The sequence below is a fragment of the Oryctolagus cuniculus genome, chromosome 20 (assembly GCF_964237555.1).
Source record: "Oryctolagus cuniculus chromosome 20, mOryCun1.1, whole genome shotgun sequence".
Taxonomy (NCBI): Eukaryota; Metazoa; Chordata; class Mammalia; order Lagomorpha; family Leporidae; genus Oryctolagus; species Oryctolagus cuniculus.
In genome coordinates this window covers 17,062,956-17,082,030 of record NC_091451.1, presented here as the reverse complement: position 1 = coordinate 17,082,030, position 19,075 = coordinate 17,062,956, and the positions used below count along the sequence as shown (strand labels likewise).

Here is a 19,075-nt window from a genome sequence, read left to right as displayed (position 1 = left end):
CTTTAAAATGAATTGATTGATTGATTGACTGATTGAGAGAAAGCGAGCTCCCATCCACTGGGTCACTCTCTAAATTCCCACAATAGCTGGGGCTGGGTCAGGCTGAAATCAGGAGCCATGAATTCAACTCTGAGTCATTCACTGCCTGCCAGGGAGTCCAGGAGCAGGAAGCTGCATGGAAAAGGCAGCAGTCAGGATGGGAACCCAGGCATGCAGCTATGCAATACTGGTGGCACAATCAGCTGTATCAAATGCCCACAATGAAAGCAGCCTTCATATGGTTGCAGAGAGAATAATATACGACAGGACTCCAAAAGCATAAAGAAAAATGGAATTAAAAGTATGAGCTTATTTTGCTGCAAAGAATTTTTTTTGTAATAGATGGAAAAAGACTATTATTTAAGAAAACTGCATGGATTTCAAAAAACTTGCATTAAGAAAAAAAAAAATTTAAAGCTGGCGCCGCGGCTCAGTAAGCTAATCCTCCGCCTTGCGGCACTGGCACACCGGGTTCTAGTCCCGGTCGGGGCACCGGATTCTATCCTGGTAGCCCCTCTTCCAGGCCAGCTCTCTGCTGTGGCCAGGGAGTGCAGTGGAGGATGGCCCAAGTACTTGGGCCCTGCACCCCATGGGAGACCAGGATAAGTACCTGGCTCCTGCTATCAGATCAGCGCAGCGCGCCGGCCGCAGCGCGCCGGCCACGGCAGCCATTGGAGGGTGAACCAGTGGCAAAAAAAAAAAAAAAAAAAAAAAAACAAAAAAAACTTCCATTAAGAACTTATGCATTAATTCTACTTTCCATGAACTTTTGGAAGTACCCTCACAAAGGGGAGGAAGAAGAGAATACACCCTGTGATACTGGATTGAAATCCAAGGTATGCGTATAAACTCATTCTTTTTAGTATGTATACAAATAGGTATAGGACAAGACACATTAGAGTATTTGCCTAGAAGATACTTGTTAACTCCAAGAGAAAAAAAATAACAAACATTACGGTAGAGTAGTAATTCTTGACGGAGTGGTGGGGGGTCTCACTCCTTAAAGGAGACTTGGCAATGTCTAACCACAGCTCTGGTGCCCATTTGGGGTGGGGATGCCACTAGCATCTAGTGGGGACAGTCAAGAAAGAGGCTGAACATCTTGCAATGCACAGGACATGGCCTCCACCCCCAGCAAAGAATCCATACTGCAGAGGTTTCTCCAAAAGATCAAAGTCAACATCACCAATAACAGGTGAAATTAACTTCATGTAATTCTTGACAATATACACTGCGAAGAATTTATTCCTTTTAGAGTATTCCTACCTAAAAATGCATGTAATCAAAAAGAACCATCGGACAAACTCAAATTAAGGGACAGTCTACAAAATACAGGGCCTGTACCATCAACATTTCAGTATCTTGGAAGACACATAGTGAGGATTGCTCCAGATTAAAGGTGACATAAGATGCCAATTGCATGACCAGGGGAGTTTTGTATTGCCAGCTGAAATAATGGGCAAACACCTAAATAAGATCCATAGATTAGAAATGGGCAATGCATCAGTGGTCTTCTTTTTGGTAATTATATTCAACTAATGTAAACGAACACCTCTGTTTCTAGGAAACATATACTAAGATATTGAGAAGTAAAGGGTCCTGTCTGCGGGAAAATAGGAAAAAATGAAAAAGAAAAAGATCATATGCTAGAAAGGGATTACAAAATATAGCAAAATGTTAACATAGGGAATCCACGTGAACACTATCAGGATTTTTTTGTGCTTTCCTTGCAACTTATCTTTAATATTACATCAAAATAAAAGTTAAAAGCAATGCTTCCACATATCATTACACTTCAAAACCATCTTATAAAAGAATAAACAGTCGAAATGCCTCCTTGTTATGTTTTGCTCATCTATTCTATTAATTATTCAAGTGTATGAGTAAGAAAATAATAATTTGGGACATGCTCAATCTGATTTGCCCCAAATGGTAGGGTTAGAAATGTGCCAGGGGATTCCAATTCAATCCCATCAAGGTGGCATGTATCAATGCCATCCCACTAGTCAAAGTGATCAGTTTCGGTTCACTATTGATCATAATGATAGGATTATGATCATAATGATAGGATTAAGAGTCAAAGGGATCACATAAACAAGGCTAGTGTCTGCTAATACTAACTGAGAGAATTAAAAAGGAGAGAATGATCCAACATGGGAAGTGGGATACACAGCAGACTCACAGAATGGCAGATGTCCTACTAAACAGCACTCTGGCCTCAGAATCAGCCCTTAAGGCATTCGGATCTGGCTGAAGAGCCCGTGAGAGTACTTCAGGCATGGAAAGCCAAGACACTCTGGCAAAATATTAAAAAAAAAAAAAAAAAACAACTAAATGAAAGATCTCTGCGAGTGAGATCCCAGTGGAAAGAACGGATCATCAAAGAAGGAGTTACCTTTCTCTGAAGGGAGGAGATAACTTCTACTTTGACTATGACCTTATCTAAGTAAGATCAGAGTTGGCGAACTCAAAAGGCGTCCATAGCCTTGGCAACTCATGACAAGAGCCTAGCGTGATTACTGACACCATAAACAAGAGTGCCAATTTGTTAAGTCAACAACAGGAGTCACTGTGCACTTACTCCCCATGTAGGATCACTGTCCTTAATGTGTTGCACAATGTGAATTAATGCTATAACTAGTATTCAAACAGTACTTTACACTTTGTGTTTCTGTGTGGGTGCAAACCATTGAAATCTTTACTTAATATATACTAAATTGATCTTCTGTATATAAAGATAATTGAAAATGAATCTTGATGTGAATGCAATGGGAGAGGGAGTGGGAGATGGGAGGGTTGCGGGTGGGAGGGAAGTTATGGGGCAGAAAAAGCCACTGTAATACAAAAGCTGTACTTTGGAAATTTGTATTTATTAAATAAAAGTTAAAAAAAAAGAAAATAATAATTAAATAGTAATTACATTCACGAAAGAAAGTATCACCACGAAATATTTCTTGGAGGTTATTTTTGTGCTACTTTAAAGAGACTACCCGTTGGTCTTTCTATGAAATAAATACTCAAATTACCTTAAAACTGGATCATACTTCACAATAAATAGGACTAGGAAGATAATATTTTTGTCTAAAGTCATACAGTAATTAACAAAGTTTGCATCTCATTGCTTAGTCCAAAGTCTTAACACCAGACTGATACATTATTCTTTATTCTTGCTCCTAATGATTACCAAAACAAAATAATATGAAGTTTTTGTCACTTTAAAATTTTACTTTTCAATATTCAAAATCTATTAAGTGTAAATAATCAGGTAATCACCAGTGTATGTGCACCATGTTTCCCTCACTGATATTTTCCTGAAACAGACTATCAAAGAATGAACTGCTATGTGCATTTGCCATTAAGACTTAAGACACCACAATCAGCATCATTTCTTTCAGACTAATCAATCATCTATATAGCACATCAAATCTTAGATGAGAAAATAACATAAATCTTAATTCAGTTTGACACATGCTCAAAAAAATGTACCAAGGTCCTTTGATGAACATTAAGGAACTACAAGTTACAGCCGTATGAAGAATGACTTACATGTCTGGGAGAAGAAGAATCCGGCTGAACGCTCTAATAATGAGACAAAAGGGACAGATTATACTCCTGAGGAACTGGCAATATTGCTTCTTTCAAAATTCCTGAAATGACTCCAACTAATTATTCCACAATCAAGAAGTGATCTACATTAACTCTGCCTCAAAGATGAAACAACAGCTCTGGAGACTATTATCACTGTGAACTTAAAAACATCTCAAATCTTTATCTTTTTGTAATCTATAAATCTACAATTTACATTTGGCTTAATGTCACTGAAATGACATGTGGTAGACAGATCCAGTTCACTGCATGGCCTGGTATTCCATACATGTATAATTCAGGTAGAGTTCTTTCTCATAGGATGTTACATTACATTCACTCAGGACAGGCACAGTGACACAGGTTAGCTTATTTTTATATGCTATATGGCTTTTTTTTTTTTTTCAGAATCCTAGTTCTCCACATAAATTCCAAGATTACTAAAAAAGTCGAAGGTATTTGCATTTTCACATCAAATTAATACAGAATGTTCAGCTGTGAACTTCCCAAACGTTCAAAAGCCAGCACACAATTACTTCCCAAATCATGATCTTTCTCCCAATTTCCAGTTCACATCCAACGGTATGGCAAACAATTTTACTAGAATGGTCTATCACCACCCTGTAATTCTACAGTGGGCCAAGGTCAACAGATTGGCATTTGGCCCTTGGCTGGATTTGAAACCAGGTCATCAATAAACTCTTTCAACTTCAACATCTATTCTCTGAAAGTTCTTATTCCTGCCTTTCGTATTTCTGTTTTTGAAATTACTATTCTCCTGGTCAACTAGTCTCAAAACTCTCACTTTTAGGTTTTTTCCATATTTAACCATATTAAAATGGAGGCAGTGGACAAAATTAATGGACAAGGGACATTGAGGCCAGGGAGTACATTAAATTGGTGTGAGGCAATGAAAGGATAGATAAAGGTGGCTGCACTGAAGGTCAGAAGAAACACCAATAACCTTAATAATAGAATCACCCAATTTAATCAAAGGGATTTCGTTCTGTGTGTGTGTGTGCGTGCGTGTGTGTGGGGTTTTTTGTTTTTTTGTTTTTTTTTTTTTTTTTTTTTTTTTTTACAGGCAGAGTTAGACAGTGAGAGAGAGAGAGACAGAGAGAAAGGTCTTCCTTCCATTGGTTCACCCCTCAAAAGGCCACCACGCCGATCCGAAGCCAGGAGCCAAGTGCCTCCTCCTGGTCTCCCTTGCGGGTGCAGGGCCCAAGCACTTTGGCCATCCTCCACTGCACTCCTGGGCCACAGCAGAGGGCTGGCCTGGAAGAGGGGCAACCGGGACAGAATCCGGCGCCCCGACCGGGACTAGAACCCGGTGTGCCGGCGCCGCTAGGCGGAGGATTAGCCTAGTGAGCCGCGGCGCCGGCCAATATTTAGGATTTTAAAATGTATTTAAGAGACAGACAGACAGCATGCTCCCATCCACGGGTTCACTCTCCAACGGTCCACAGCCTGCAGGAACTGGGCCAGGCTGAAGCTGGGAGCCAGGATCACCTTTTCGGTCTTCCATATAAACTGGCAGGGACTCAGTTACTTGACTGTCACTGTCTGCAGTAACAGGAAGCTGCATTCAGAAGCCTGAGCCAGGTATCATGTCCTGGCACTACACTGTGGGACACAGATGACTTAACTGTGAAGTTAAACACCCACTGAAATGTTTGTTATCTTTCAGTGATGAATAACAAGGAGACAACAACTGCCCTATTCAATGTCCCAACGAACATATATACTAGTTTTGACATTCCTGTAGCTAGCAAGGACACAAAAAATGAGACTGGGAAAGTTAATGCCGATAAATTAAAAAGAAGGGCAGGTACTTGGTATGGCAGCTAAGACACTGCTGGGGATGCCTGCATCCCACATTGAAGTGCCCGGGTTACAGTTTCAGCTTTTCTGATTCCAGCTCCCTGCTACTACGCACCTTGGGAGGCAGCAGGGATGGTTCTAGTATTTCAGTATTTCAGGTTCTAGTATTTCAGTGGGCATTTGAGGAGTGAACAAGAAGGTGGAAGATCTTTGCTTCCCTCTCTCTGTATTTCGAATAAGTAAATAAAAATTTAAAAAATAAGAAAAAACTTCAAGAACAGAGGTTCTTATTTTAGCAAATACACAAACATGGCTAGTGCTGTAGCAGGTAAAGCCACTGCTTGCAGTGTGGCATCCCATATGGGTGCTGGTTCGAGACCCGGCTGCTCCACTTCTGATCCAGCTCTCTGCTATGGCCTGGGAAAGCAGAAGATGGCCCAAGTGCTTGGGCTCCTGCACCTGCGTGGAAAAAAGCTCCTGGATCCTAGCTTCGGACAGGCTCAGCTCCGGCCATTGTGGCCATTTGGGGAGTGAACCAGCAGATGGAAGACCTCTCTCGCTTTCTCTTGCTTGCTTTCTCTCTCTCTCTCTCCTCTACCTCTGTAACCCCCACCTTTCAAACAAATAAATAAATCTTTAAAGAAAAAACAAATACACAAACATTTCCTTTTAATACAAAGAAGTTTCTAGGAAGCTTTACTTGCATACAATTATGTTATAAGTTTTATCCTCCTTTTGCTCTCTACAGAAATCTCAAGTAAACATCCATATAATCTCAGGAAAAATAAATGTAAAGATTATCTTACTACAATTCAGTCAATAGTATAAAACCTTCTGCCTTTAACACAAACATTATTCCACTGCAGGAAAAGAAGAGACGTTGATACCTTCAGGAGTGAGTACTGACAGCTGGCTATTACCAGGCAGAACTGGAAGACCCAGATATCTCTGAAGAAGCCTTGTATGAGAAGAATAGATCCCAAAAAAGCCACAAGAATAGCCAGAATAACAGCTAACACATTTTCCAGGATCTCACGATTTCTGTAGACAGAAAAGCTTGTAAGTAAGGTTTGTATCATAAATATTTAAGAAACTAACCAGACTGAAAAAGAGAAGACATCAATACAAACTTCCTAATACGTTTGCTGAGGTACCATTTTGGTGCTAGGTTTGGAGAGGATTTAGATCATACTGAAAAAGAAATTAGTTTCCTGTGGACACAACACAAATTGTTATGTACAAATAAAGCATGTCATAGCGAACTGTGGAGTTCCCATTTTATACATAAACATACTGTAGTATTAATTCCTATTTAAAAACCCTTTTTTAATATCTGCATTTCTGTCAAATTTGATGCAAAAGAGCTCATCAATTTGGGTGGCAAATAAACAATATATACAAAAAAACAAATTTAAAAAATAAAATCTAAAAAAAGTTCCTATGAAATCCAAATGTTACTCTATATGAGGAAAGTCTATAGCCAATTTTTGATATAAAGTGGTTTTATTTTTCTTCTCTCTCAGTCATCTGAAATAATTCAAAACCTCACCACAGAATTACTTAAGTACAAATTCTCACAAATTTGAGGATGAAGGCAGAGTCAAAGGTCATCAATTTCGCCTCCATTAAAGTTGCTGGGACAACTGTATGCTTTATTAGACTGACACTGCACAAGAAACAGTATACTGCCCAAGATACAAACTAAAGCAATAAAGGTGACTTCTATGTCCCACCAAAAAATTAAGACTAATCATTACTTCTTGGTGAAATGTTCACAAAATGTTAAGCAAATATGTGCTAAAAGTCATTATTTTAAATATTAAGTGACAGGGAAAATGCTCAGCACTTCTGCTACTCAAAGAAAAGCAGAATACAAAAACCAAGTATACAGGAGGATATTAGTTCTATTATTTAGAAATAAACACTTACAGATCAACAGAGACAACAAGCCAAAAATGGCTTTACTAAAAATTATCTGTGGCCAGATTATCGTTTGCCTATTTCTGTCCTGAAAACTTCCTACATATTAGTATTGTCTACAATGGGTAAGGAATTACCTTTATCACTCACTTTATGAATTGAATGCCATTTTGTAATCGCTTAAAATAAATTTCATAAACATCTCTATACTATTTAACAGTTCTACCAGATCAAAAATGTTCAACAGTGTTTTTAATTCAATAAACTACTAGTACTTCCATGTGACCTTAGGAGGTAGTTATGTAATTCCATATCTGCCAATCAAATGACCTCTTTTGTATAGTGCTGCATAGCACTTGCCTTGTAATGCAACAGATGCTTCCTCAGGCTTTTGCTTAATTTTGAATATTGAGAATCCAGTTCATCAAGTTGTGCTCCTTCTTTTTTTTTTTTTTTTTTTTTTTTGACAGGCAGAGTGAACAGTGAGAGAGAGAGACACAGAGAAAGGTCTTCCTTTTGCCGTTGGTTCACCCTCCAATGGCCACCACGACTGGTGCGCTGTGGCCGGCGCACCGCGCTGATCCGAAGGCAGGAGCCAGGTATTTATCCTGGTTTCCCATGGGGTGCAGGGCCCAAGTACTTGGGCCATCCTCCACTGCACTCCCTGGCCACAGCAGAGAGGTGGCCTGGAAGAGGGGCAACCGGGACAGAATCCGGTGCCCCGACCGGGACTAGAACCTGGTGTGCCGGTGCCGCTAGGTGGAGGATAGCCTAGTGAGCCGCGGCGCCGGCCTCAAGTTGTTCTTTTAATACTCTTATTTTGGGCATCACAGCTAAGAAACATTGCCTAACACAAGTTCACAAAATTTCCTCATTTATCTCTTTCCCCTAGAAGTTTCACTGTTTTAGGTATCACATTTATGCCTATCATCAATTTTGAATTAATTTTTCTAATAAAATACACAAAGGATAAAAGTCCCTTACTTTTGTGTACTTTCTGCATGTGGAAATTCAATCATTCCAGCACCTTCTGCTGAACAAGTTATCCTTTCCCATCTCATTGATCTGGACATTATTGTGATACCTTCTGGACCTGCAGTGCTCTTTGTTGGAAGGTTGATAACCACAATTTTTTATTAATTTATATTTTTCAAGAAATTTGTCCATTTCATCTGCCCATTTGTCAAATTTACTTGCATATAGATATTCATAATATTCTCTTATTTTTAATATCTGCAGAATCTGTAGTGAGAATCATATCTTACTTTCTTGGTGCCTGTGGTTTGTTGGTCGGTTTTGGTTTTTTCTGATCTAACTGGCTTAAGATTTATCAATTTAATTGCTGATGTTAAAGAATGAGCCTTGGGGGTCAGCGCGGTGCTGTCGTGGGTAAAGCTCCTGCCTGCAGTGCCAACAACACACATGAGCGCCGGTTCGAGTCCTGGCTGCTCCACTCCTTTTTTTTTTTTTAAGATTTATTTTATTTGAAAGAGTTACAACAGAAAGACAGAGGGAGAGAGAGAGAGAGAAAAGGAGAGAGAGAGAGAGATCTTCTACCCACTGATTCCCTCCCCAAATGGCTACAACAGCCAGAGCTGGGCCGATCCAAAGCCAGGAGCCAGGAGCTTCTTCCAGGTCTCCCACACAAGTGCAGGGGCCCAAGTACTCAGGCTACCTTCTACTGCTTTCCCAGGCCATAACAGAAAGTTGGATCAGAAATAGAGCAGCCAGGACTTGAACCAACGCCCATATTTGATGCCAGCACTGCTGGCAGCGCCTTTACCTGCTATGCCACAGTGCTGGCCCCTGCTCCACTTCTCATCCAGCTTGGGCCCCTGCACCTGCATGAGACCTGGAAGAAGCTCAGGCTCCTGGCTTTGGATCGGCCCAGCTCCAGCTATTGTGGCCATTTGGAGTGTCAATCAGCAGAAGGAAAACCTCTCTCTCTCTCTCTCTCTCTCTCTCTCTCTCTCTCTGCCTCTGTGTAACTCTGCCTTTCAAATAAATAAATAAATCTTTGGGAAAAAAAAAAAAAGATGAGCTTTTAGTACTCTAGATTTTCATAACTTTTTCTGCTTCTTTGCAGAATTCTTTTTTTTATTATTTTAATTATTATTATTTTCTTTCTTCTGATGCTTGAGCCAAATGTGCCAAACGTGTTCCCTTTCTTCTAGTTTCCTGGTAGAAGTTAAAGTCACTGATTTGAGATCTTTCCTTTAGGTATGGAGTGCAATAAATTTTCCCAAGTATTGCAAATAATGGCATCCTAGAAATTCAGATACATTGTGTTTTCATTTTCACTTGGTTCGAAATGCTTTCTAATTTGCCCATTTGATTACTTCTCTAACCCATGAATTATTTAGAAGTGTTATTTAGTTTCCAAATATTTGGGAATTTTCCAAGGCTCTTGAATTCCACTGCAGTCAGAGAACATATTATGTATGATCTGAATCCTTTAAAAAATTTATTTTTAAAGATTTATTTATTTATTTGAAAATCAAGAGCTGCAGACAGGGGCTGGTTATGTTGCGTAGTAAGTTAAGCATCGATCTGTGCACAGGCATCCCACGTGGGTGCTGGTTTGAGTCCTAGTTGCTCCACGTCTCATCTAGCTCTCTGCTATGGCCTGGGAAAACACTAGAAGATGGCCCAAGTGCTTGTCCCCCTGCACCTGCATGGGAGACCCAGAAGAAGCTCTTGGCTCCTGGCTTTGGATTGGCTGAGGTCTGGCTGTTGTGGCCATTTGGGGAATGAACCAGCAGATGAAGACATCTCTCCCTCTCTCTGTAACTCTGCCTCTCAAGTAAATGTAAAAATTAATAATAAATTAAGAGTTGGAAACAGAGAGTAAGAGAGAGAATTCTGCCATCTGCTGGTTCACTCTCCAAAAGGCTGCAATGGCAGGGCTGGGCCAGGTTGAAGCCAGAAGCCAAGGGCCACATTGGTGGCAGGGCCCAAGCACTTGAGCCATCTTCTGCTGCTTTTCCCAGGCCATCAAAGGAGCTGAATCAGATGTGAACAATCTGGGACACAAACTGGCATCCAAATGGGATGCTGGTGTCACAGTAGGTGGCTTTAGCCACTATGCCAGCCCCTGATCTTTGTATTATGACACATAATATGATCTGTCTTGGTAAATGTTCCACAGCACTTTAAAGAACATGTATGGGTGGAGTGATTCATAAAGGTCAGTCAACACAGGCTGGTTGATAGTACTGCTCAAATCTATTATATATTCACTGATTTTCTATGCACTTCTTACGTGAAATATTAAAAGAGGGGTGTTGAAATTAGCATTAACTATGGGTTTCTTATTTCTCCTATTTCTCTTTCTTTCTTTCTTTCTTTCTTTCTTTCTTTCTTTCTTTCTTTCTTTCTTTCTTTCTTTTTTTTTTTTTTCCACAGGCAGAGTGGACAGTGAGAGAGACAGAGAGAAAGGTCTTCCTTTGTGATTGGTTCACCCTCCAATGGCCACCGCAGCCAGCGCGCTGCAGCGGGCACACCACGCTGATCGGATGGCAGGAGCCAGGTACTTATCCTGGTCTCCCATGGGGTGCAGGGCCCAAGTACTCGGGCCATCCTCCACTGCACTCTCTGGCCACAGTAGAGAGCTGGCCTGGAAGAGGGGCAACCGAGACAGAATCCGGCGCTCCGACCGGGACTAGAACCCGGGGTGCCGGCACCACTAGGCGGAGGATTAGCCTATTGAGCTGTGGCACCAGCCTCTCCTATTTCTACCAGCTTCTGATTTATGTATTTTGAGGTTGTTTTGGGTGTAGGAATATTTAGGATTAGTAAATCCTACATATTTATTAATGTGAAATCATTATCAAAGTTCTTTATCCTTGGCAAGAGTTTCCTCTGAATTCTACTTTGTCTGATATTAACACAGCCATGCCAGCATTACTTTCCTGTTGTTATGTTGTTATCTTTTCCCTTTTAACCCATTTCTGTTTTAATATTTAAAGTGCATTCTTATAGGCAGCATACAGTTGAGCTTTGCTTTTTTTGGTCCAATTTGAAAATTTCAGACTTTTCCCAATTCTATCATTTGTTACTTCTTTCATATTTTATTTCTTTTCTCTTTATGTTTTCTGTATTATTATAATTTAAATTTTTCATTTTACTCGAAAGGCAGAGATACATCCATGGGGGAAGAGAAAGATTTTCCATTCACTGGTTACTCCCCAAATGCTTGCAGCAGCTATGGCTGGGACAGGCCAAAACCAGAACACCAGAACTCCATTCACATCTCCCACACAGGTGACAGGGACCCAAGTCCTTGAGCTATCATCTGCTGTCTCCCAGGCTGCATCCAACGCTGGATAGGAAGCAGAGGAGCTGGCACTCAAACAATGCACTCTGATATGGGATATGGGTACCCTTAGTGGCATCTTAACCACTACAGCCAATATCTACCCTTAGAGTTAATTTTTGTTACTTCACTGTATCTCCTTTTTTGACATAGTAGCTATAATTCTTTCCTTTGTTATTTTAGTGGCTGCTTTAGGGTTTATAATACACGTTTTATGATAGGCTACCTTCAAGTGATAATATACTACTTCATATACTGTGCAAGTATAAGCAATGTTATATTGTTGTTGGCACTGTGGGGTAGCAGGTTAAGCCTCTACCTGCAATGCCAACATCCCATATGGGCACTGGTTAGAGACCTGGCTGTTCCACTTCTGATCTAGCTCCCTGCTAATGTGCCTGGGAAAGCAGCAGATGATGGTCCAAAAGTGCTTGGGCTCCCCTGTATCCGTGTGGGAGACATGGAGGAAGCTCCTGGCTTCGGACTCTCCCAGCCCCGGCCGTTGAGGCCATTAAGGAAATGAACCAGCAGATAGAAAATAACTTTCTCTGTGTCTCTCCTCTCTCCTCCTCTTACTGCAACTCTGCCTTTCAAATAAACTAAACTAAAAAACAACAACGACAACAACAACAACAACAACAAAAAACTAATTTTATACTTTTATTTCTCCTTTCTGCATTTTATGCTATTATACTGTCATATATAGACCAAAGAATAAACTGATATTAATTTTGTCTAAACAATTATCTTTAAAGAGATTTAATTCCTGAGGTCAGTGCTGTGGCATAGTGGGTAAAGCCGCCGCCTGCAAATGCCGGCATCCCATATGGGCACCGGTTCAAGTCCTGGCTGCTCCACTTCTGATCCAGCTCTATGCTATGGCCTGGGGAAGCAGTAGAAGATGGCCCAATCCCTTGGGCCCCTGTACCCCTGTGGGAGACCTGGAAGAAGCTCCTGGCTCCTGGCTTTGGATCAGCACAGCTCTGGCCACTGCGGGCCAGTTGGGGAATGAACCAGTGGATGGAAGATCTCTCTCTACCTCTCCTTCTCTCTCTGTGTAACTCTTTCATGTAAAAATAAATAAATCCTAAAAAGAGAGAGAGAGATTTAATTCCTAAGGAAAAAATCATGAGTGTCTATTCATATGGTTACTTTTAAGATTCCAGTGATGCTTGTTTCTTTGGGTAGGTCCATATTTCCCTCTAATATCATCCTTCTACTGCCACAAAGACATTCTTCAACTCTGCTTGAGAAATTCTTCTCTTTTTTCCAAGTTTAGAAAATGTCTATTTCACCTTGGTTTTGAGCAGATACTTTCCAGGGTATAAAGTACCTAGTTATAGTACTAAGTTGACAGTACTTAAAAGATGGGCCTCCACTATCTTCATATTTGATTATTTCCAATGCCACTGATGTCTTTGTTAATCTTGTTCCTCCATACAAAGAATGTCTTCTTTTTTCCTCTTGTAGCTTTTAAGATCTATCACTTCTTTGAATAATCATGTGCCTTTATGTAGTTTGCTTTGCTTTTCTTGTGATTGGGGTTCACTGAGCTTCTTCAATGTCTAGAAGTTTTCATCAAACTGAGAAAGGTTTCCACTATTTCTTCAAAATGTTTTCCTTCTTCTCTTGAAGTTGGCCCACAGCTTACTCTCATTTTGATTTTATGCTCTTTTCATGGGGGGGTGGGATGGAGTGGTAAGAAAATTCTTTATTTCATTTGGAACAGTTTCTATTGCTGTGCCTTCAAATTCACTGATCTTTTCTTCTACCATTAATCCCACCCAGTGTAGTTTTTATTTAAGACTGTTATATTCAACTCTTATAACCCTTTAAAAAATTATTTAGGAGCCAGCACTACGGTATACTTGGCTAAGACTAACCTGTGGTGTCAGCATCCCATAAGGGTGCCCCGTTCCTGTCTCGGCTACTCCTCTTCCGATCCAGCTCCCTGCTATGACCTGGGAAAGCAGTAGAGGATGGCCCAAGAGCTTGGGTCCCTGCATGGACCCACACTGGAAACCCACCAGAAGCTCCTGGTTCCTGGCTTCAGATCAGCCCAGCTTCGGCTAAGGTGGGAGTGAACCAGCAGATGGAAAACCTTTCTCTCTGTCTCTCCCTCTCGCTGTCGTAACTCTGCCTCTCAAATAAATAAATAAAATCTTAAAAAATTTTATTTATATTTCATGTATTTCATATACACAGATGTAAGAGTATAATGATACTTTACACCCTATCTGGGACTTCTTTTGTCTATTTTCCATGTCTCTACTTTTTTTTTTTTTTTAAGATTTATTTCTTTATTTGAAAGGCAGAGTTACAGAGAGAGAAGGGGCAGAGAGAGACAGGTCTTCCCTCCGCTAGTTCCCTCCACATTTGGCTGCAACGGCCAGAGCTGTACCGATCTGAATCCAGAAGCCAGGAGCGTCTTCCAGGTCTCCCATGCAGGTGCAGAGGCCCACAGACTTGGACCACCTTTCACTGCTTTCCCAGGCCATAGCAGAGAGCTGGATCAGAAATGGGAGAAGCGAGACACAAACTGGCCCCCTGTGGGATGCCGGCACTGCAGGCAAGGCTTTACCCACTACACCACAGCGCCGGTCCCGTCTCTCTTAACAAACTGAGTACAGATATGACTGTTGCAGTTTTGTTTTGGTTTTTTGTTGTTGTTGTTCCAGTGTTCTTGTCTGCTAATTCTAACATCGGGTGCCAGTTACAGGTTGGTCTCGATTTATTTTCCTCCTCATTACAGGTCACTTTTTCTCACTTCTTTGCATACCTGATTATCTTTGATTAGATGACAAATGTGAATCTTAACTTTGTGAGTGATGTTTCTAGATTCCTGTCAAGCTTCTTGAGCTTTGTTGTGCTATTTAGAAACAGTTTCATCCCTCTGGGTCTTACTTTTGATGACTTGTTAGGTAGGTTTGAGGCAGAGCACATGCTAGGGCTAATTCTTCCCTATGGTTCAGGTAAGAGTTCCCTCAATGTTCTGCACAGTGCACCATATGACATGGAGTGAGAATGGCTTCACTCTGGCTGGTGGAAACACGCACTGCTTGAGTACCAGGAACTACTCTCGTCATGTGAGCCCCCACTCGGCCTCCCAGATTCCTGCCTGAGATGAACTGACCAGTGCTCTGCTGAGCAGCAAAGGGCACTTGCTGCAGACCTCTGAGGTCCTCTCTGAGCACTGGTCTCTTTCTGTCTGATCCGTCCTGGCCGCCTCAGTCTCCCTGCTGTCTCGCCTCCAGCTCTTCAGGGAGCCCCTGGGACTACCTCTAGTACCCCTCTCTGTTCTGCAGCCTAAGAACACTTAGGCTTAAGGTATTTCGCTGGGACAAAGGCAGGGCTCACACCACCTGCTTCCCATCTCTCAGGGTCACTGTCCTGTGTTGTCATATCTTTAATGTCTGGAAAAAAAACACTGTTTCATATATTTTGTCTGGCTTGGTTTGTTTTGAATCAAAGAGTAAATCCAGTCCTGCTACTCCAAGCTGACCAAAAGAGCCATTGGCTACCAGGTTTGTAACATACTGGTATGTTTAACATTAAGACAGTACTGTTAACAGATACTAGTTCCCTCTGATAACTTTTATACTTGGAATCATACTACCTATAGCCTAAAGTCAACAATATCTCATATTCTCTGGCCTTTAAGTTCTAGTGCTGTGAGTTTTATTGCTAATAAAAAGGATTTCATTGTACAAACATATTATAACAAAGCTTTTAATGGATTTAAGAGAGTCAATATTTGAAAGCCTCATTACCTTACTTTTTATCTTAAGAGGACTAAAACAGAAACATTTTCCAACATGATCATCAGGTAAAAATCTCAATGGAGAATTAGGCATACTTCACTTAAAAATAAAATCTGCACATATCTTTAGGATCATACTATATTCTCACCTATCAAACAAGGCCAAAAGTGTGAGTCTGTCAAAGTTAATGCCAATCCACAGTTGGGGCAAGATCCAAAAGCGGTAATAGTGTTTAACCTTTTGGGCAGCCTCTTCTGTTGGGCCATAAGTGGCTGCTAAGTCAGGGCTTAGATCAATGTCCTGTTGCTCCAATAAATCTGTATCGATGGTCAACAGTCTATTCAATCGAATCTGTGGGAGAGAGAGCTAAAAGAAAGTCAGCATTGAAAGGCTTCAAGTATTTAATCAAATCATGATTCAAGAACGCCAACTCGCTTGCAGATTATCTAAGCCCCTTAATTCTCTACTGTAGTCCACTTTGAAAATTTTACGATTAGAAACTACAAAAGATGGTAATACCAAGGAAACAAAGCAAACTAGCCAACAGACTTCTTGAAAGGTCTTGTTATGAAGCATATTTGAAACCTAAGGACTTTATGACTGCATTGCTAGTGAATCCATTAAAATCACTGTCAGTGAAGACTTAGTGGCTTCCCCTGGCACATTTCTAGTCTTTTCTCAGCTATGAATCTCACTGTTAGGTTCAGAGCTGAGTCTTCAACTCTTATTTACTCCTTTGTCATTTATCGCCATTGTCACTGTTTTCAAATCTTGCCCTCCTCCCACGTTTTTTCTGTTTTTGCAGGCTGTTCACCTGAGGATACACAGGAAATTATTGCATTGTTTTAGCTTTAACTTATTCATTCACCATCACTTTTCCTTTCTTCTGAAAGCAACAAGACTGGATCTGGTGTGAGCATTTGGTCTATGGGCTAAGACACCTGCATCCCATATCAGAGTACCTGGATTCAAGTCCCAGCTCCAGCTCCTGACGCGTGTCATGCTAATGCAGATCCTAGGAGGCAGCAGGAAATGGCTCAAGTAAATGGGTTCCTGCCACCTACTGGCGAGACCTAGACTGAGTTCCCAGCTCCTGGCTGTGTCGTGGCCCAGTCCCAGCCATTGCAAGCATTTGGGGAGTGAATCAGCAGACAGAAGGTCTCTGCCTCTCACATTAAAAAAAGAAAAAAGAAAAAAGGTTCACTCTATCTGGCACAACTCTGGGCAGCATTTTACTAGTTGAAGGCTCCCATGCCATATAAATGTGAAAATTATAAATATAATAATCATCCCATTTTTGCTTTCCTATGGAGTTTCTAGGAATACATGTAGCAAATAAAAGGGGGAGAATCTCTGCTTCTAAAACATTTAATGTGATGCGGCTGATGTTGCAGGGGAAGCCACTGCCTGTGATGCTGGCATCCCATATGGATGCTAGTTTAAGTCCCGGCTGCTCCATTTCCAATCCAATCCCTGCTAATGACCTGGGAAAGCAGAAGACAAAGACCCAACTATCTGGGCCCCTGCTACCCTCATAGGAGATCCAGATGAAGATCTTGGCTCCTGTCTTTGGCATGACCCACACCTGGCCATTGTGGCCATCTGGGGAATGAACCAGCAGATCAAGATCTCTCTGTCTGTCTCCCTCTCTCCCTCTCTCTCCATGACTCTTTAAAAAAAAAAAAAAAAGCAAATCTTCAATTAAATAAACAAAACACTCAATGTGGGTAGAGTCAAGAAAATTTGCTTCTCATGTATAATATATCCATTTCTACCTGCAAGCATTGACAAATATGACCCAGAACGCTTTTCTTCTTATGGTCTACATCAGGGCTTCTCAATCTTGACATTACAGACTTTCTGCATTAGATAATTCTTTGTTAAGGGGGCTAGGATCCCCACTGTAGGAAGTTTAATAGCATCCCTGGCTCTTATACATTACACATCAGTAGCATGCCTCCAGTTGCCACACGCATTAGTTTCCAGATTATCGTCAAACATCCACAGGTTGAGAACCACTGTTTTTTGCCAGTTCCCAACTGTAATCTTAAAATCATACTCATAACTCATCTGCATTTGGTGCAGTGGTAAAGATGCCACTTGGAACACCTGCATCCTGTATCAAAGGGACTGGGTTCAAATCCTAGCCCTGCTCCTCAGTCCAGCTTCCTGATCACGTGCACCCTGGGAGGCAGCAGCTGATGGCTGAAGTAGCTGAGTCCCTGCCACACACAGGAAAGACCTAGACTGAGCTTTGGCTCTGGGCTTCGGCTTGACCCAGCTCTAGCTGTTGCAGGCATTTTGAAAATGAACCAGTAGATGGAAAAACTATTTGTTCCTGACTTTAAAATACATTTTTAAAAGTATTTTAACTCAATAACTCATCTTTAGGAAGTCACTAAAAATTAATCCCTTTAAGCACTACATTCGACAACATGTATCTGTATGTTTTCTCATAATGATTTTTTATATTTTGTCCTTTTCAGCTTGAATATATACACCTTGGTAACAAAAAGCAGCTTGCATTCTATTTTAAATCTCCACTGTATTTCACATAGTTTAATTTTTACACACATGTACATAATTTCTTGCATATATTAAGTGATTACATACACACATAATTTTTATACATATATAATTTCTTTACATACATGTCGTCACTCAGTTTCTTCTCACACACAAGTTATGAATAGCTAATAGTCAACAGTTAACTACATCAAAATAAAGTTACAATGAGGCTGAAAATGGGCTCAACGAACAAATGACACAACCAGTCTCAGGTTGTGAGACTGATGAGTAAATGGATCTTTATCTCCCCCTCAAAATGTATAAACATGGCTAATTAAACTTTGTTTCCTTTCCAAGCACTTGCAAGAAGAGATCCACTGAAGGATGGCAAAGGTGATTTTGCCAGTTTGCAACAAAACTGTCATTTGGTAACTTTACTGATTTTACTGATTTTTCTACGTATCTATAGACATTTCAGATTTAATCTGGAAATATATCATGGTATAAAGATAAAGAAAAACCTACCACATCATGTGGATAAAATCGAACTGAGGTAGAACTGGATACGTGAGAATCCGTGTCACTAAAATAAAACAAGAATGGGGTTAGGGAGTAAACAGTTTGTCATGTAGTAGAAAGAGAAACAAATCCTTTAACAGTGTGATGATATTTACACTTTTCCATGTAAACTTCAAAATGCAAAATAACATTTCCCCCAAGTTGTGAATAAAGAGCATACCCTGGGGGTTGTGGGGTCTGCATTCAAACCTCTTCAACTGAACGACACCTTGGACAAGTTACCTGGTGTCTCCTATACCTGTTTCTTCGTCAGTCACTTCAGATAATAAAAACACTCAGCACAAGGCTCTTGTGAAAGTGTTTAAGTGACTAAAGACACAATAAACCTAAGCTAATATGGCAGCCTAGAACACAATTCAGTTTTCACATTTCAGTAAGCTCTGGATTTCAAAACTTCAGGGTTTATCACAGTTTTATGTGAGGAATTGTTCTCCTCTCAAATTAACACAGTAGCTAAGTTTTTCCATTTCTCCATCCCCTGTTTCCACCATTACAGATTCAGGTAACTCCAATTTAAAAGTTGATTGATAGGTGAATTCTGAAACTG

At 40.7% G+C, this 19,075-nt stretch overlaps 1 protein-coding gene across 12 annotated transcripts in view; it reads right to left on the bottom strand.

Moving 5' to 3' along the window:
* The window catches only part of PCNX1 (pecanex 1), a 188,341-nt gene that overhangs the window by 68,972 nt on the left and 100,294 nt on the right, over nucleotides 1-19,075 (bottom strand). For 7 of the 12 annotated variants that reach the window (XR_007911684.2, XM_051826049.2, XM_051826054.2 and 4 more), the window contains 4 exons: nucleotides 18,475-18,532; nucleotides 15,590-15,807; nucleotides 6,333-6,486; nucleotides 3,586-3,618 (listed from right to left, as the gene is read on the bottom strand). Coding sequence is in view for 11 of the 12 variants with exons in the window: in XM_051826049.2 (XP_051682009.2) it covers nucleotides 3,586-3,618; nucleotides 6,333-6,486; nucleotides 15,590-15,807; nucleotides 18,475-18,532 (463 nt within the window). In the remaining variant the exon portion in view is untranslated. The remainder of the gene's footprint in view (nucleotides 1-3,585; nucleotides 3,619-6,332; nucleotides 6,487-15,589; nucleotides 15,808-18,474; nucleotides 18,533-19,075) is intronic. The other 5 variants (XM_051826051.2, XM_070065174.1, XM_051826056.2 and 2 more) reach the window with 2 other exon arrangements.